The 16,585-nt window shown below is 35.0% G+C and overlaps 1 protein-coding gene across 3 annotated transcripts in view; it reads right to left on the reverse strand.

Annotated features, from left to right (window-relative positions):
* Positions 1–875: 875 nt before the first annotated feature.
* Positions 876–16,585, reverse strand: part of LOC129775468 (prohormone-3) — a 76,417-nt gene continuing 60,707 nt past the window's right edge. Inside the window, exons 4-8 of one of the 3 annotated variants that reach the window (XR_008742960.1) lie at positions 12,695–12,899; positions 12,044–12,092; positions 11,888–11,944; positions 3,389–3,519; positions 876–3,282 (exon numbers count right to left, since the gene is read on the reverse strand). Coding sequence is in view for 2 of the 3 variants with exons in the window: in XM_055780249.1 (XP_055636224.1) it covers positions 3,460–3,519; positions 11,888–11,944; positions 12,044–12,092; positions 12,695–12,899 (371 nt within the window). In the remaining variant the exon portion in view is untranslated. Of the gene's footprint in view, positions 3,520–11,887; positions 11,945–12,043; positions 12,093–12,694; positions 12,900–16,585 lie in introns of all 3 variants that reach the window. The other 2 variants (XM_055780250.1, XM_055780249.1) reach the window with 2 other exon arrangements.

Below are 16,585 nucleotides of genomic sequence, written 5' to 3' on the forward strand. Positions count from 1 at the left end.
AACAACCGTTCTTTAAAAAAAAACCACCGTTCGTTCACTCTTTTTTGCGAACTAGTTCTTTTGTACCGTTCGTGAACGGTTTGCCCATCTCTAGTTGGATCCTTCCCAGGATTCCGAATGGAAATTACTTCGGTTGACTTCCAGCACCAGGAGTAGTAGTAAAAAAAAGGTTTCTATTAGAGTCAGATGAGTGGAAAAACTAGAACTAAAATGTTTGAGTACCAGAAGCAAGATGTTGTCGAAACCTGGGCCTCCATGTTTTTGAATGATTAAATATAAGTCAATACTTCTTCAGCTGACCGAGGCTCAGAGTGTTACCAGATACAGGAACATTCACTTCCTTTGAGCGTGGAATCGTCTTGACTTGGCGGAAATTGGGAAGGTACAGATTGACTTCGGGTTTGAGATGAGTTTCCGTGGTCACGGATGTCGTTATTCTGCCCTTCGAGGAAGTCAATGAACTCAATGCTCTTACTCATGAGCGGGCAAGTGTTTCAATTTACTATTTGGAGTCGCGATATTTACGGCTCAGCTAATGTCGCTTCACTTTATGGATGAGCACCGGTTTCAGCCCTTTCACCTTGAATTCCTTCAACAGCGCGTTTACGTCCATGTCCGGGAGGCCGAGCAAAACCACTTTGATTTGTTGTCGTTGTAGTGGGAGAAATACTCAACGTTTAGATATTGCTGGATTCTAAGAGAAGCTCGATGTTTGGGTGCCACACGCCGTTCAAGCGCTCAAACATATGATGACGACTGACTTTTTATCCCACATTTCGTGTTTTGAATCATTCATTCATTTTTCGTTTCTAGCCAAATTTGTTTGTGAAAGGCTCATTCGTTCATAATTTGTCGAGTTAAAAAGAAGAACGACATTTTTGAGTTTTGAGAGATATACACATATATTTCTTTTCTTTATTTGATAACAGAGTGCTGTTTTTGTGTTTGTACATAAGAGTGTAATATTTTGTTTTCCTGCACTTTTTTCAGTAAATTCAATGCAATATGGATACAGTGTACGGATGGAAATAACACTCAATAATGTGACTAAACGTTTGAAGAGTAAAGAAAGAGTTGAAAGAAAAAATAAATATGTTTGTCATGCCTGGCGTGTGCATCACAGTGCAAGCCAAATTGTCAGTTGTAAAATATCATTGATAGATGGAATCCTCATCTGGAACGATGCAAGTTTAATGTATCCACAGCGAGACATTTGATATGTTTCTGTTGTTGTTGGTGTGTTCATATGTAGATGTTCACCGAACGTAACCTAACGTAGGCCAAAGAAGTATATTCGATTTATAGCCGTTTTAGTTTCCTTGTTTGTTTTTGCTGGTTAAGTGTTTTTAGATTCATTTCAAACTGTCGTATGTCGACCGACGTTCCAGGGTGTTAAGTGGACTCTTGTTTTGAAATAATGTTAACCCAGAATGTGGGACGACATTCGACAAGATATGTTATATTCTACATTTCTGCTCAAATAGATCGCGTACCAGAGTCTTTGGATGCATTTTGGAATGTAGGCTTCTGCTGTAGTTTAAACCTTCACTACTTAGTAATATTTTGATTTCGTCGAATGGAAATATTTGTTATTCTTTTGATAATTTTCACTCCGTGTTACTGTTTAGCAGTTAGTTTTTTTATTTACTGCTTATTTTATCTGCTGTAGTTTGTTTTTTTCCGTTGTGTTCTAGCATTTTACAAGAATAAGCCTATGCCTTCAGTCGAGATTTCATTGTTTTGAGTGAAAATAGCGTGAAAGAGTGAAGAATGGAGATATGTATGTAATTTAACCATAACTTCTTCAAAGCCTTTTTATATTTGTTTGGTTTGATTTCTTTTCCCTCTCGCTCGACACTGCTATTTAATCTACTACTATATACTTAACATTCGAATAATTAAATGCCTCAGCCAATATGATATTCTCTTGTTTAATGGTTTATGACCTAAACTTATCTAGTAGATTCCGTTATCCTAAATTCTTATCCTTATCAATTTTTAATATAACGATATGTTTCTTTGCATAAGAACCGATTATATCAGTATAATATTCGTGACTCTTTATTTTTAGTAGTTTACAGGTGACCATCTTTCTGCGGACGAAAATGCATTGTAATATTGACATTGTTTCGATAGTATCCTCCACAATTAGAACTGATGCTACAATTAGTACAAAAAAAAAACAATCAGATAAAACGGGATGATAGCGCAAAATAACGATTTATGTCTTTCTTTCTTTCTTTGTTTTTAAGAGGCTTTAAACTTTACGATTTATTTCTAATTTGATGGTTATGTCGGTTTGTTCCTCGAATTCATTCAAGTCGTAGCACTGTACATTCAATAATGTTGAATGATAAATTTTGTTTTGCTTGAACCAAGCAAATTTTATTTCGTTCCGTGTATGAATGAGTCGAATGACTCCTCCAGAAGTTGTATCATCAGAAATACTGAAATCATCCAAGTATTAAGATTGTATTGGTCACATTTCCCACGGTCTCCCTTCGTGACAAGAACTCTGGTGGCGAGGCAATGCTCATCAATCTTCTTCAATCTGTCCGATTAGCTTTTGGCCAATCACAGATCTTTTATGCGGCGTTAGATAAGTACATAATCCTGTCGAATCACAACCTCTGTTGCGAATGAATGAACGATTATAGAAGGACAAGCTTTATTCCAAGAATCACAGCGACTCTCACTCCATTATTGATGTACGCGATGCTACTCTTGATTGCCGATGGATTTTAAATCGACGTTCGAAATATTCCTCTCGTTTTCCGAATGTACTTAGTAAATTTCATGAATTTAATGGGAGGAAAAGACATACTGAGAATGCTGGTGCGGACGTTTTGTATATTAACCGATTTTTGGTGGTAACTTGTATTGGTATTATCATTCAATAGGTGGAGGGATCTTGTAAATTGATGCAAAAATTTCAAAAGTGGCTCGTCCGGTTTCCGGACGTCTTCCCCTATATCTATATGCATTCATATCATGCTTATTAATAAAGAATAGCTTTTTCATCTATAATCATCTGCAAGGACAGTAAGGACATTGATTGATATGTATTAGTTCATTCATAGTATGTGCTTCTTCTGTATTTTATATGTATATATATGCTCTCTTGACTACGTTACCACAACGAGTTTAAACTTTTTTAAAGTTCCACAGTAGTGAGTATAAGTCTCGTCTCGGCTGTCTTCAGATATCATATGACTCATCCCAATACGGTTCACTGCCACATTCAGCCGAGCACTCTACTTTACTTTTTGTAGGAGCTTTCATTATTAGATTACATTATGCGTTGGTTTCTCCAGTTCATGTCTTCTTTAACGAAACAAATAAAATACTCCAAACTTAAACTGCCTGTACAACAATGAATATCTTCTTCTGGGTGTAGCCATCTTGTTGCTGCATTGGAGCTAATTTTACAGCAACCGTTTTACCGTGCGGTGAAGTTGCTTAGTGCTTGTTGTAGATGATTCGTTTCTCGCCTGCAGTGTGCTCGATTTCATGTTTAACCTAAAAATAAAACGTAGTCTTCAGTAAGATGATGGTTCTGTATTTTACGTAGCTTGTGTAATTTTTTTCAGATAATAATAAGATAATTCTTCTATATGGTTCACTATAAAAGCTATAATAAAAAAATGAGTTTCCATTCTCAAAAGGCTTGGAAATGAAAATTTAGATATCCTGGTCTGTATAGAATTTATTAGAGTTTTCAAAACTGTGTTTCGATGATTATTTATTATCGAATACGAATTCGAAAATTTTCGTTCATACAATAATATCTCAGCACTAAATGGTCCGACAACAACGTTTTAGAAATCAAATGAAAGGTAGTTGATAACGTTAATTGGATTTGCTATCTTTGAAAAAACAGAAAAAAATCGATTTCTCATTTCTTCCCGATATTTTTGTCCACTACATCTACATACATCGAAATACAAATTTCTCTATAAAATATTCCGTGTGAATCCATGTAAATTATGCTTTAAAATGATTTATATCCCATTTTCATGCGTTTATATTTCATGGATTTAAAGCATTTCAAAAATCGCTTAAAACTTTCGACTTCTCTCTCTGTTCCTTCAATTTTTCCAATAAAGACGAAAAAAAATTATCAAACGATTATTTTATTTTACATTTCCCTCTGAAGTTTACATCCCAAAAGTGTACATACTTCTCGAATCTCGAATTTGCTTGAAACTGGGAAGTTCATTCGCTTCTAGTGTCGATGCACGATTTTCCCAGGTTCCTAAGTTTAGAAGATCATGTTAGGACAGACATATTCCACTCTGCACAAAGGCCAGCGAGGACAAAAGTACTCGCAGTTTGCATTTATTTGCAGAGCCGATTTCCCCAGAAACCTCGGTTTTGAAGTCTGTGTTAGGGAAACACATTTCAATCGGAACAAAAATACCCCCGATTTGTATGAATTCGCAATGCCGATTTCCCCACGCTCCATGGATTTGAAGTCTGTGTTAGGGAAACACATTCCAGTCGGAACAAAAATACCCCCGACTTGCATGAATTTGAAATACCGATTTCTCCAGGTACCTTGGTTTAGAAATCTCTATTAGGGAACACATTTCGGTGGGAACAAAAGCTCCCCCTACTTTCGTGTGTTTGCAATGCCGATTTCGCTGCTTGGTTTTAAAGTCTGTGTTAGGGAACATTTTTCGATGAGAACAAAAGTCCCCCTACTTTCATGTATTTGCAATGCCGATTTCCCCAAGGCTGCTTGGTTTTGATGGCTGTGTTAGGGAAACCGTAAATCGGGCCAATCAAAACGATGCAGTTAGGGCGTTTAGATAACGCCTAATATTTTACAGTTATTCAATTGTTTATCTAATGAAAAACAACATTTTGTTAGTTGCGATAGATGCGTAGAAATATTCCCTATCAATTGATGCAAACATCTCTCCTATCCAGTACGAAATGTTGGAGCTATAAGCATTCGAAATCTTTCATTTTTTCCTGCATGTTCTGTGTTTAGGTTTTCATTTTACCCTCCATATATTCCGGTTAGACGTAGTCCCACGTCAAAATGGATTATGTGGAAAGATGAATGATTCAATTCTCTATCTAATGAGCATAATTTTGAAGGTTCTTACTTGATAAATAATCAATTTTTTTCAACTGAAATAATTCATTGTTCATTAAATCCAGCAAGACGTTGAACAGAAACTTGCACGCAGCAAAAACTTTTATCCACTAAATTCACACAAGTACTTAAAGAAGGAACGCGAAAGCGAAAAATATCGTGAGCGGTCAGTAAAGTGTTAAGAGGGTGTATTCAAAATAATTGATTTTCAATAAAAAAAAACTTACTCAAAAATTTAATTGATTATTTAAAACTTTAATATCTTAAAAAGTCCCTTCTTCTATATTTTCTTATGTATATTAATATTAGAAAAACCTTCCAATTTAACTACGTTTAACGTATAGTATCATACTTTTCAAAAAGGAAATATATAGTTTTTGAATATTTTTAAACTTCAATGCTTTGGAACGTCATTTTCATTATATTGAGTTGGTTGTATCTCGAAAACAGTTCTAGAATAACACGTTATATTTAGTTTTTAATGGAGAACGGCATGTAGATTCTTTTTTTATATTAAATTTCTTAAATGATAAGGATTTCGCAAAATATTATAATTTAATATTTTTTTAAAAACTCGTACCTCTATTTTAATGAGTTTGATACGGTAAAATTTATGAAAATTTGTCTAATAAAAATATAGAATATACATTTGAGAGACAATTGAATAGTTGTAAAATCTAAAGCATTATTTAAACTCTAAAACCCACGTTTTCATTGGACCAATTTTTGCACTTCAAATTGTACAGACCAAAAGGAGCAATATAACTGCGAAAACAATCGTCGCTATCCACCGTTCATATTATTTTATCCGAAGGAAATAAGAAAAAGAAGCCACCATATAAATATTGGGATCATTCTAGTCAATCTCCGTCTCGCACCGGCTAGTAAGCAGACAACAGTCTTTTTTAATACAGATACAACATTTTCGTTCGAAGATATTGCACACTGTTCAGTTCCTGAAGAGAAGCGAAACACAGCGTTGTAAGCACCACCCCTGTGGGATTCTCCGGCCAGTCAGTACGCAGTACGCATAGCTGCCCTGCTGCGAAGCGATCACTCATTGATGCAAATAATTAAGACAATATAACTCAGCAACGGTTTGTCAGAATTATTTGGTATCTTCCGCAATGTTCATTGGGGCTATATGCAGAAAGTATGCAAAAAAGGGTTATTTTTATTTAGTTTCTGCTTTTTTTTATATACATCAAATATTGCAGCGGACAACACAGTACGCCAAAATGGAGAAATATAAATTATAATTTTAAAAGTTGGATTTTTGAAAATTGTTCACGTGTTTTTATAGTTGTTTTTAGACCCTATTTCATGAAGGTACGCATAATTTGCAGTAGAAAAGGTGTACGGCTACATTTTGCAGAAATGCTACAATTTCTGAGATACAGTGATTTTAAAATGAAATTTACTGAAAATTCCCAACTTTTGGTTCCTTTTGGTAACTTTTTAGCCTAGAAGTAAATTGGGAACTTTCGGCTGCAATGCTTGAATGAATTAAGTGATGCGGTTAAATTTTGTTGTATAAGGTTTTGCACAAAATATACATAATAACAAATCTCTTTTTTTTAATTTTTCGAGAAGAATTTTCTCAGAAAATAATTTTGATGTTTAAACTGTTTTGAATGATGCAGCGCATTACTAATATTACTTGTTGCAAAATTGATGAATATGAAAAAAATTGTAGACAAAAATAATAAAATCACAAATAAAAAGCAATCAATTTGTGAAATATATTTAAATCGATTTAAGATAATGAAATATGTTCAGATCGAAAATAATAACTAGATGAGTAGAAAACTTTGAACAATTTTCTAAAATCCATCTTAGAAAAAAAATAACTTTTTTGTCCATAGAGTTTTAGGTGTTATTTCCGAAATAAAATGAAAATAAAACATTTTTTAAAAAGTGCATACTGTCTCTATATAGTCTATATAATATTGCGCAAAACACGGATCAATCAATCAAATTGATTGGACCAACCGCTTCAGAGTAATTTTTTTTAATTAAATTAGTAAATCTTTGCTGAGGCCCTTCTCAAAAGTCAAAATAGAAGACCGAAGACGAAAATTGTCCTTTTTGGTCATGAAAAATGCGTCTGCAAGATTTTAGCCAAATAAGAAAAAAAACAAAAATAAAATTTATGGAAAAATTATGAATATAGATTATATATATATATATATATATATATATATATATATATATATATATATATATATATATATATATATATATATATATATATATATATATATATAAAATTCCGTATGTTTTAGAATGACAAATGACAAGTTTGCGATTATACCTCGAAGATTTCAATGCCAACTATTCGGACTCATTCCATGAATCATTTGCTTGGTGTTGCTGAATCAAATGCTGGTTCAAAGATGAGGAGGAATACTAGGTTGCTCTTGAATAATGTAGTTGCTGAACATGTGGGAATGTTATTTTATTTGCTCTTTCTATAAATTACTCTACAGATAAAGCATGACTATCATGAGTTTAATAATCGATATCTCGCATACTCTTGTACTCAGCTCTGTCTTACTCGTTTGAATTGTGAGAAGTATTTAGTATAGGTCAACGTTAGAATAATTTTTTAAGAACCGTTTCTACAATTTTGATGAGTAATTATATCTTGTATATCTCAGAATAAACCCGAATTTATCCATCTTATGATCAGTATAATCTGAGCTACTCCCATATGGGATTCTGAAGTTTAACCCATTAACGACCAAGCTGTAAAAATTATTTTTCTGACGAAAGCCATTGGTGTAATTTCGATTATTAACGCTAAAGGAACACCAATGTTCAAGAATAATTTTTTTCCCATCTTCCATTTTCTGGAAAATGATTGTTCGAAAAATCGAACATTGGCCGAAACCCGCACTTTTTTTGACAAGTACAAACATACTGCGAACATAAAGTCACTTCAATTAGCAAATATACGGTATTCATAAATGCATCAATTTTGCATTTCGGGAAGAACAAGCACAGGAGAATGGATGTCTCTAAGTATAAACCTGAATTAATCCACCTAAGGTGAGATGTGCACCCGTGGCCGAGTGGTTAGCGTCTCACATTATCATGCCGGGTGTTCGGGTTAGATTCCCGTTCTGGCCGGAGGATTTTTCGTCAGAGAAATTTCCTTCGACTTGCACTGTGGTCACGCGTATTCTAGAGCTTGCCCCTCGGAATACATTGAAGGCGTGTTATTATTTGGCTTAAGAAATCTCAACTAAGTATTAATAAATGACGCTAGTTAATGCATTCGTTGAGACGGCAAAAGTTCCACAGAGAACGTTAACGCCATTCAAGAAGAAGAAGGTGAGATGTGGCATTTCTTATTTCATGTAATTTTAACTTATTACTGGCAGGGTGTTTCTTTCAAACGAAAGCATATGCCTTTTTTTTATAGTTGGTTGTGGAGAAATGTAAATGCTTCAAAATTACCTGCAAAGTACCAAAATAGTACGAAAAAACAATGGCATAGAGGGTTGGGAGGTTATTATTCGGTATGGCGGAAAACGAAATTCCACGGGCCGCCATAACCTACGGTTATTACGGACAACAAATCATACAGGTTTTCAATAATATTTGCTAAATTAATCGATATTTGCAAACATTCACAATTGAAAAAGCAAGAATACATGAAAAACCTCCCGTCTTCCAAAATAAACAAATCAAAGTGCGTTGCGGAGGTTAGATGTGTTGATGTGGATTCAGCAGAAAAACTTGTTCGTTTTGGCCAATGTTCGATTTTTCGAACACTCAATTTCCCCGACTGTTACTTTCCTGGAGGAGGCTCAATCGAATGAGTTTCGTCCTATATCACAATGTATGTCCTATTGTCAAAGTAATACTGTAGAAAAGTTCACATATTTTTGTATGTTATTGGGTTTTTTAATTGAAATTGAAAACAACTTTCAAACATACTTGCTTTAAATCGAATTTATTACCCAAAAAAGTTACACAAAATTGAATGAAATCGATGGTAAGTGGTAGCTAATAAATTAAGCTATCTCTTAGTGCAAAAACATTACCATATGGTTGCTTTCCAAATACATGAAAAATTATCAAAGTTGCTGTTCGATTTTTCGAACGCTTGGCATAAAATGGGTTAATCCTCTTATCTTTCCCATTCTCGTGTAATTTGATATACGGGACATGAGGTTTGAATTATTATTTAAACAGAAACTGGTCAGTAGCGTCGGTCATAAGCATAATTTTCATATGAAACATCTGATGAGTTTCAAGGAATTTGCCAAAAGCAGAAAATGATTTAGACTTTCTTTAGACGGATATAAAAATTATGGAAAAATAACTAGAGAATAATTTAAAAATTAATAATTTAAAAGCTTTGTAATGATAGATTCATTTTTTCCTTATTTGAAACTTAAATATTCTTTCATTCAAAGTATGTCTTTAAAACAATATCGTTGAAAATATCTATTACGTAAAAACAAAAGATCAATGGCCTTATTCGATGTAACTATCGTCCTGATTCGGGTCTTGTCCACCAATCCAGCTCTGCAATGTTGGAAAAACAGTACATTTATTATTTTATATTCAAAATATCAACCAATCAATATTATAAATAATCAATCATAATGATCGTTTTGGGCCAGTGGCATTCATTGCCATTTTATGGGGTTGCAACTCTTTTTTAATCTAATACATAAAATAGAAACAAAAAAATTCTATTTAATTAGGACAATCGAAATTAGACCTTTCGCCATGTTTCAATCGATCTACTGGAGCTACATTTTTAGTCCTCAATTACATCCAATAATCGAATCCAAATAAACAAATTTACGTCCTCTCGACACGTCAGGATTTCATTCTAAAAATGCCACCAAGCGGGTAAATTGCTGTTTGTTTATCTTTTCTTTCTTAAAAAGCAAGACAAGATTCAAAATGTTAGCAAAAAAGCTAAACAAATGCGAAATCATTTACCTGTTCCTCGGAAACGCCGATGTCAACGTTTAATGATGTTTCCTTCGTTGTGTCTCTGTTTCATATCCCTCCTATCCGATCTATAAACTTTTACTTAGTCGCGGCAATACATACACACACTCTTTACAGATACACGGGCCAAAGGTTGTGCAGTCCACTGATGATTCAACAAGAGCCAAAGGTTGTACCGCTCATGACAACTCTACACGAGCTGATGATTGCGCCGGCTAGTGACCATTCTATCCTGGATTCCTCGAGTCGAGAAGACGCACCACGCTAGATATGGTGTACATACTAGGGGGGCGTTGCTGATTAATGGTCAGCTGCATCCCAATAGGAAGTATCCCGTGTCGGGCACACGCACAGAGTATGGAGACAGCAACATCCCAATTACGAGAACACTTGTAATACTAACCTCGAGCCGACCGCGAGTAATCGGTTACATATTACTAACATAGATAATAAGAAAAACTGTCAAAATATTGAACTCCGGACCCGTCAGGCTAACGCCATATGAGCCTTGATAAAAATATATATTTTGGAAAAAAAAAATGCGAAATTAAACTTATTCCATTCCGCGTGACTAGCTTTCACCATCTAAAACACAATGACAGTATCGTGGTATTCATAATAACACCGAGTTCATCAAAGTTGTCACGACGGATGAACTCTTCCGGATCCTACACACACGGTGGCAGCCGTAATAACGTTGTATACAATTCCCTTCGTTTTCACCGTGAAGTGACGTTCGTGATCAGGCCCGTCTTCAGAAGTAAATCACAGGAAGGTCCCGTGAAGTTCTGGTCCGGCTTAGCCAGTTACCATTACAGCCATTACAGGAGTGGTGTCAGCAGAATAATATAGATTTTATTGAAAAAAAAAGAATGAATCCACCAAATTGTCCATCTTTTTTTCTTATCGAAAAAGATTGGGCAAAGTCACGCGTATATTGAAGTTGTGTAGTAGAAACAATCAAAATACTAATCTGATATGGAAATATGGCAGATATGGCAGTTGATAATGCCACTATGCGGAAAATGATGGGTGGTGTTCAGTGAAAAGTTAGTGGTTTGAATTTTTTTTTGCGTTCTTTCTTTGAAGCTAATTAGAAACTTATAAAAATGTTTTTTTTTATCGATTCTGTACTTATTTCCTTATAGCAAAATTGGAAATTTTGTGCGGTCAAATTCTAAATGGAAGAGAATTTAAGCTGAATGGCGATCTAATTATTGTTTTTAGCGTGCTGAAGGAATATTTTGTTAATCACAAAAAATGAGTTTATATTATATCAAATCTACAAAAAAAAACATTCCTTTCCAGTCACTCGTTCGATTTCATGCTAACTACCAAAAATCAGATTTTCTGAAAGTGGATTGGTGTTGGAGTTTCAGCAGAATCAATGCTGAATTCTGTGATTGTTAAGATTTTTTTTTCTCGTTCATGAAACAGTAATGTTTCATTTTTACAAAAAAAAATTAAATTTGTTTCACGATAATAAACGATTGAAGGGCATCTTAACTGTGCGTTAATTTTCGTAGTTTCAGAATAATCGCGACAAGAAAGCTTCGAATTTTCCAATCTTGTCAAATTAAAATTAATTTCAATTCGTTTGAAATCATCGGGAATTTTTTCACCTGATGTTATCAATAATGAGTTTGAAAAAAAAAAGAAAAGCATATTTTAGTCTGATTTCACGAGATCCGATAATCATTTTTTCGTCATCTTGCTGACAGTGCAAAACTCAATTGCGATGATCATTTCCATTTGACAATTCACATTTAATTCTCATTGCAGATAATTTCATATTCAATGTCTCACCTGGTCGGCAGCGACCGTTCCGATGCACAGCAGGGGATCCTTGAAGTAAGAGCAAACCTGCCGAAATGAAAATGAAATCAAGTTGAATAAATTTCCTCGGGAGAGAAAAAACCACCAAATACAATTCATCCAATTACATCCGCTCGTTTCGCTTACCTTGCGGGGCACTTGCCGATGTCTTCTTTGCACCTGGCAGCAGAGTCCTCTGTTGAGTTTGGTATGTTTTGGGAAGAAAAGAAAAGGACATCCAAAATTCAGTACAAAAAAATGCTTCAAGAATTCATCAGGTTTTATTTCGTCTTCCCCCTCCCATCCCACCATGTACAATCAACAAGGGAGTCAGCAATCTTCGCCTGATAAAAATAAGCATAATCGTGATAAACACCGGATGGGTATCCTCGAGGCGTTGCTGATGAGAGCAGATTGTGTTCTTGCCGGAGGAAGTCGTTCCAAGTGGTTCCATGTGCGCGCCAATTGAGTCTTCAAGGTTTATGTAAATGAAGTCGTCTTGAATAAATTCAAAGCAAGAATCTTGGAGGTTTTTTGCATGTCTGAAGATGATCACTTCCCATGAGGTCAACTGCTCCGGTTGGGATTCGTTACACGGATTACCGGCAAAATGAGCTTTGGGGACAAGGGTAATTCGGGAAATATACCAATGGAAGCTGCTCTTTCTTATCGTGTTGGGCGGAGTTTAGGTTCTTCGAGTAGTGCGATGAACGCAATTACTTATTCGAGTATTTGAGATGGTCGAATTTTTATGTTAGGCACGCTTTATCGACTGGCAAAGCCAGTTCCCATACTCACCGTGTGATATCACAATCGCTGGACGTGATGCAATCCTCGGCATACTGCTTGGCCAATACCATCGGCGGACGGCAGACGCTGGCGCCGCTCAATGTCGAAATGTCACAGACCAGGCCCGATTCGCAGTCCGAGTCCCGGCGGCAGAGTTCACCGTACTTACGGCCAAGCGCAAACAAACAGTGCCCAATAACTGAAATAGGTGAAACTTGATGGATCAGAACAAGAAGAAAGAAAACGAGAAAAAGGCGGTAGAAATCTCGGTTAGTGCTATCTTTATGTTGCCGTGTCCCTTGGCGCTCGTTTCGTTTGGCTGAACATATTTACGTGAGTTACTTTGAATGTAAATGACACATCGATGTGACACAGAGCCAGAGGAGGGATGTTTATGGTGGATGAACGAGAGGATGCTTCAACATTGATTTTTAGCCCAAACGGTGAAACGGGGTTGGACAGACACAAAACACCGAGAGGCACACATCGAAACTTTCAGCATGGTACTGTGTTCATAAACATACATTTTGTCTTTCTATAGTGTCATGTGTTGTTTCCTGTCGTTTATTTATGGTCCACAGAGACCATTCATTTTAATTAATTTTATGTTGTGTTTTGATGTCAATAGTTTTGAAATTTATAACAAAGCTTAGGAACCAACATGCGAAACAGTAAAAAACGTGTACAAAGCCACTTATTATTGATAATTTTACACGTTTAACATGATCGGATGCCTACAATTATTTATTGAAAGCTGAGCACAAAAAAAAAGTTTTTCTAATGTGCATCGCAATTGCAGAAATATCACTTATTTCTACTAAATTTAATCCTGTTGCCGAAAACTTATATACACTCAAATTAGAAAAGTGCTGATGTTAGAAATACTGCATTTGAAAAAATCGAATTAACAGAAACGAGTAATGGACTAGAATTGATACCAGGTAAAAAAACAAAGTGACGAATATAAAAAACTCCAATTCCAAATAAAGTCGACAAATGACAAAACATGAATTTCTTTGATTCGAATGAAACTTTGTATTCTGTTTTGGTTGGAGGAAATATGAGTTTTCCACAGCAATGGGATTTTTTTTTGACTTAAGTGTAAAGTTTTGAAAAGGGCGTATCGATTTTAGTAAGAGAAATCTTTGATAATTTATATCTCACAAACTTTGAGTCGTATTGAAATAGTGTCTTAGAGACACTATTTATATACTTTATATTTTTTTATTTTTTCATATAATATAGAAGTCATGTAGAAAATTTCAAAAATGAGTCCAAGATGATAAAACTATTTTTGGCGAACTTTGTTGAACATCGAATTTTCATGAATTTTCGGAACTTCGAATTTTTGTATGTTAACAATCATTTTTAGCCACAAATTATGAATTCTCATGTAATTTAAAACAAAAAAGCTGTTTATAAAATTGCTTCTAAATACAGCCATTCTCGAGATATTTAAAAAAAATATTTCTAATTTATTGTCTTTTTTATAGTAAACTAGCTGACCGACGAGCTTCGCCCCGCCCAAAATAATTTTTTTTATTTGAATACTTTCAAACATCCACGTTTCCTTACTAAGTGAATGTTAGTGAGTCCAATCATTGAACTCTTCATTGATTGATTACCCTTTGACCCTTTACAATTTCCTTTTACTAGAAATTGTCTAGTACTTCTACCAAAAATCGTCCTTATAATATAAAATTATTCTCGGACACAATTCTCGTTCAAGATTCCTCAAGCATTTGGAAATAACATGTTTCTCCGTTGCATGGAATACATGTTTGATACAGAGAATATTACAAAATAAAGACAGCTTAAATCGGACCATTCCTTCCTCGGGTTTAGGGCACACCAACACATTTGTCCTTCCATTTTTGTTTATATAGATAGAAGATATAGGAATGCGTTATTCCGTCTGAAAATCCTTTTCCACTTTCGAACAAAAATCAATTTCGTTAGCGCCAACATCAAATGGACCAACAACGCTTAGCTAATTGTAGAACATATGGGAATTCAATTTTCCGAATTTTCTGATTTTTTTCTCCACAATATTGATCTACGGGAAGACAGAGAATACAACGAAATATAGATGACTCAAATTGAACCATTCCTTCCTCGGGTTTTGCGCTTACCAAAACATTTGGTCTTCCATTTTTATTTATAGAAGATATAAGATATGGAAATGCGTTATTTCGCCTGAAAATCCATTTCCACTAGGAACAAGGATCAATTTCGATAGCGCAAACATCGAATGGACTAACAACGCTTATTATGATGTAATTTTTCGAACATCTTCTTCTTCTTCTTCTTCAATGGCACTAACGTTCCTAGAGGAACTTCACCGTCTCAACGTAGTATTACTTGCGTCATTTTTATCAGTACTTAGTTGAGATTTCTATGCCAAATAACACGCCTTGAATGCATTCTGAGTGGCAAGCTCTAGAATACGCGTGATCACAGTGCAAGTCGGAGGAAATTTCTTTGACGAAAAATTCCCCCGACCAGAACGGGAATCGAACCCGAACACCCGGCATGTTAGTTATGACGCTAACCACTCGGCCACGGGAGCACTCAATTTTTCGAACATGTGGGAATTCAATTTTCCGACCTTCCTTCAGAGTTTTCCGAAAATTTTCCGGGTTCCTCTCCACTATATCGATCTACGGGAAGAGACGAATACAACAAAATGAAGAAGGCTAAAATCGGACCATCGGACTGTTCATTGATTGATCTTCTAATCGACCCCGTTGGGGGTGGTCAAACCACCATAGACACATTTCTTGCACCCTAAAACCTTCACATGCCAAATTTGGTTTTATTTGTTTGATTAATTCTCGAGTAATGCAGAAATTTGTGTTTCATTTGTATGGCAGCCCCCACTTAGAAAGGGAGGTGGAGAGTCTAACCACCATAGAAACATTTATTGCGCCATAAAACCTTCACATGCCAAAATTGGTTTCATTTGCTTGATTAATTCTCGAGTAGTGCAGAAATTTGTGTTTCTTCACATGCCAAATTTGGCAGCCCCCCCTAAGAGAGGGGGAGGAGTATCTAACCACCGTAAAAACATTTATTGCACCCTTAACCTCCACATGCCAAATTTGGTTTCATTTGCTTGATTAATTCTCGAGTAATGCAAAAATTTGTGTTTCATTTGCACGGCAGCCCCCCCTCGGAGAGGGGGAGGGGTCTCAAACTATCACGAATACCTTCCCCGGCCCCAAAAAACTCTTACATACAAATTTTCACGTTGATGAATTCAGTAGTTTCTATATATATATATATATATATATATATATATATATATATATATATATATATATATATATATATAGATAATAGATATGGGGATGCGTTATTTCGCCGCAAATATCGAGTGGACTAACAACGCTTATTATGATGTAATTCTCGAACATGTGGGAATTAAATTTTCTGAATTTTCCGACCTTCCTTCAGAGTTTTCCGAAAATTTTCAAGTTTCTCTCTCTACTATATTGATCTACGAGAAGAGACGAATACAACAAAATAAAGAAGGCTAAAATCGGACCATCCCTTCTTCGGGTTTTCCGCTTACCAACAGATTTTGCCTTACATTTTTTAATATAGATAGGCTCTTTTAAGAAATTTTATGAATTTGCTTATAATTTAGAATTGAATTGAAAAAATACTGCAATAAGTAGCACATCGTTGACTTGAGCTATAGTATTCGGTACTTATATTGGTATGAAATTTGTCATGTTACACAATTTTAAAAAAAAATCTCAAATATCTTGTAACAAAATTCGATTTTTTTTGGGTAGATCCTTTATCTACCCAAAAAAAATCAAATTTTGTTCACACTTAGAAATTCATTTTAACTAAGCAAGGAATCGACTCAAACTTCAAAGAACTGCATGATCT

Source organism: Toxorhynchites rutilus, chromosome 3, assembly GCF_029784135.1.
Source record: "Toxorhynchites rutilus septentrionalis strain SRP chromosome 3, ASM2978413v1, whole genome shotgun sequence".
In the NCBI taxonomy this organism is placed as follows: Eukaryota; Metazoa; Arthropoda; class Insecta; order Diptera; family Culicidae; genus Toxorhynchites; species Toxorhynchites rutilus.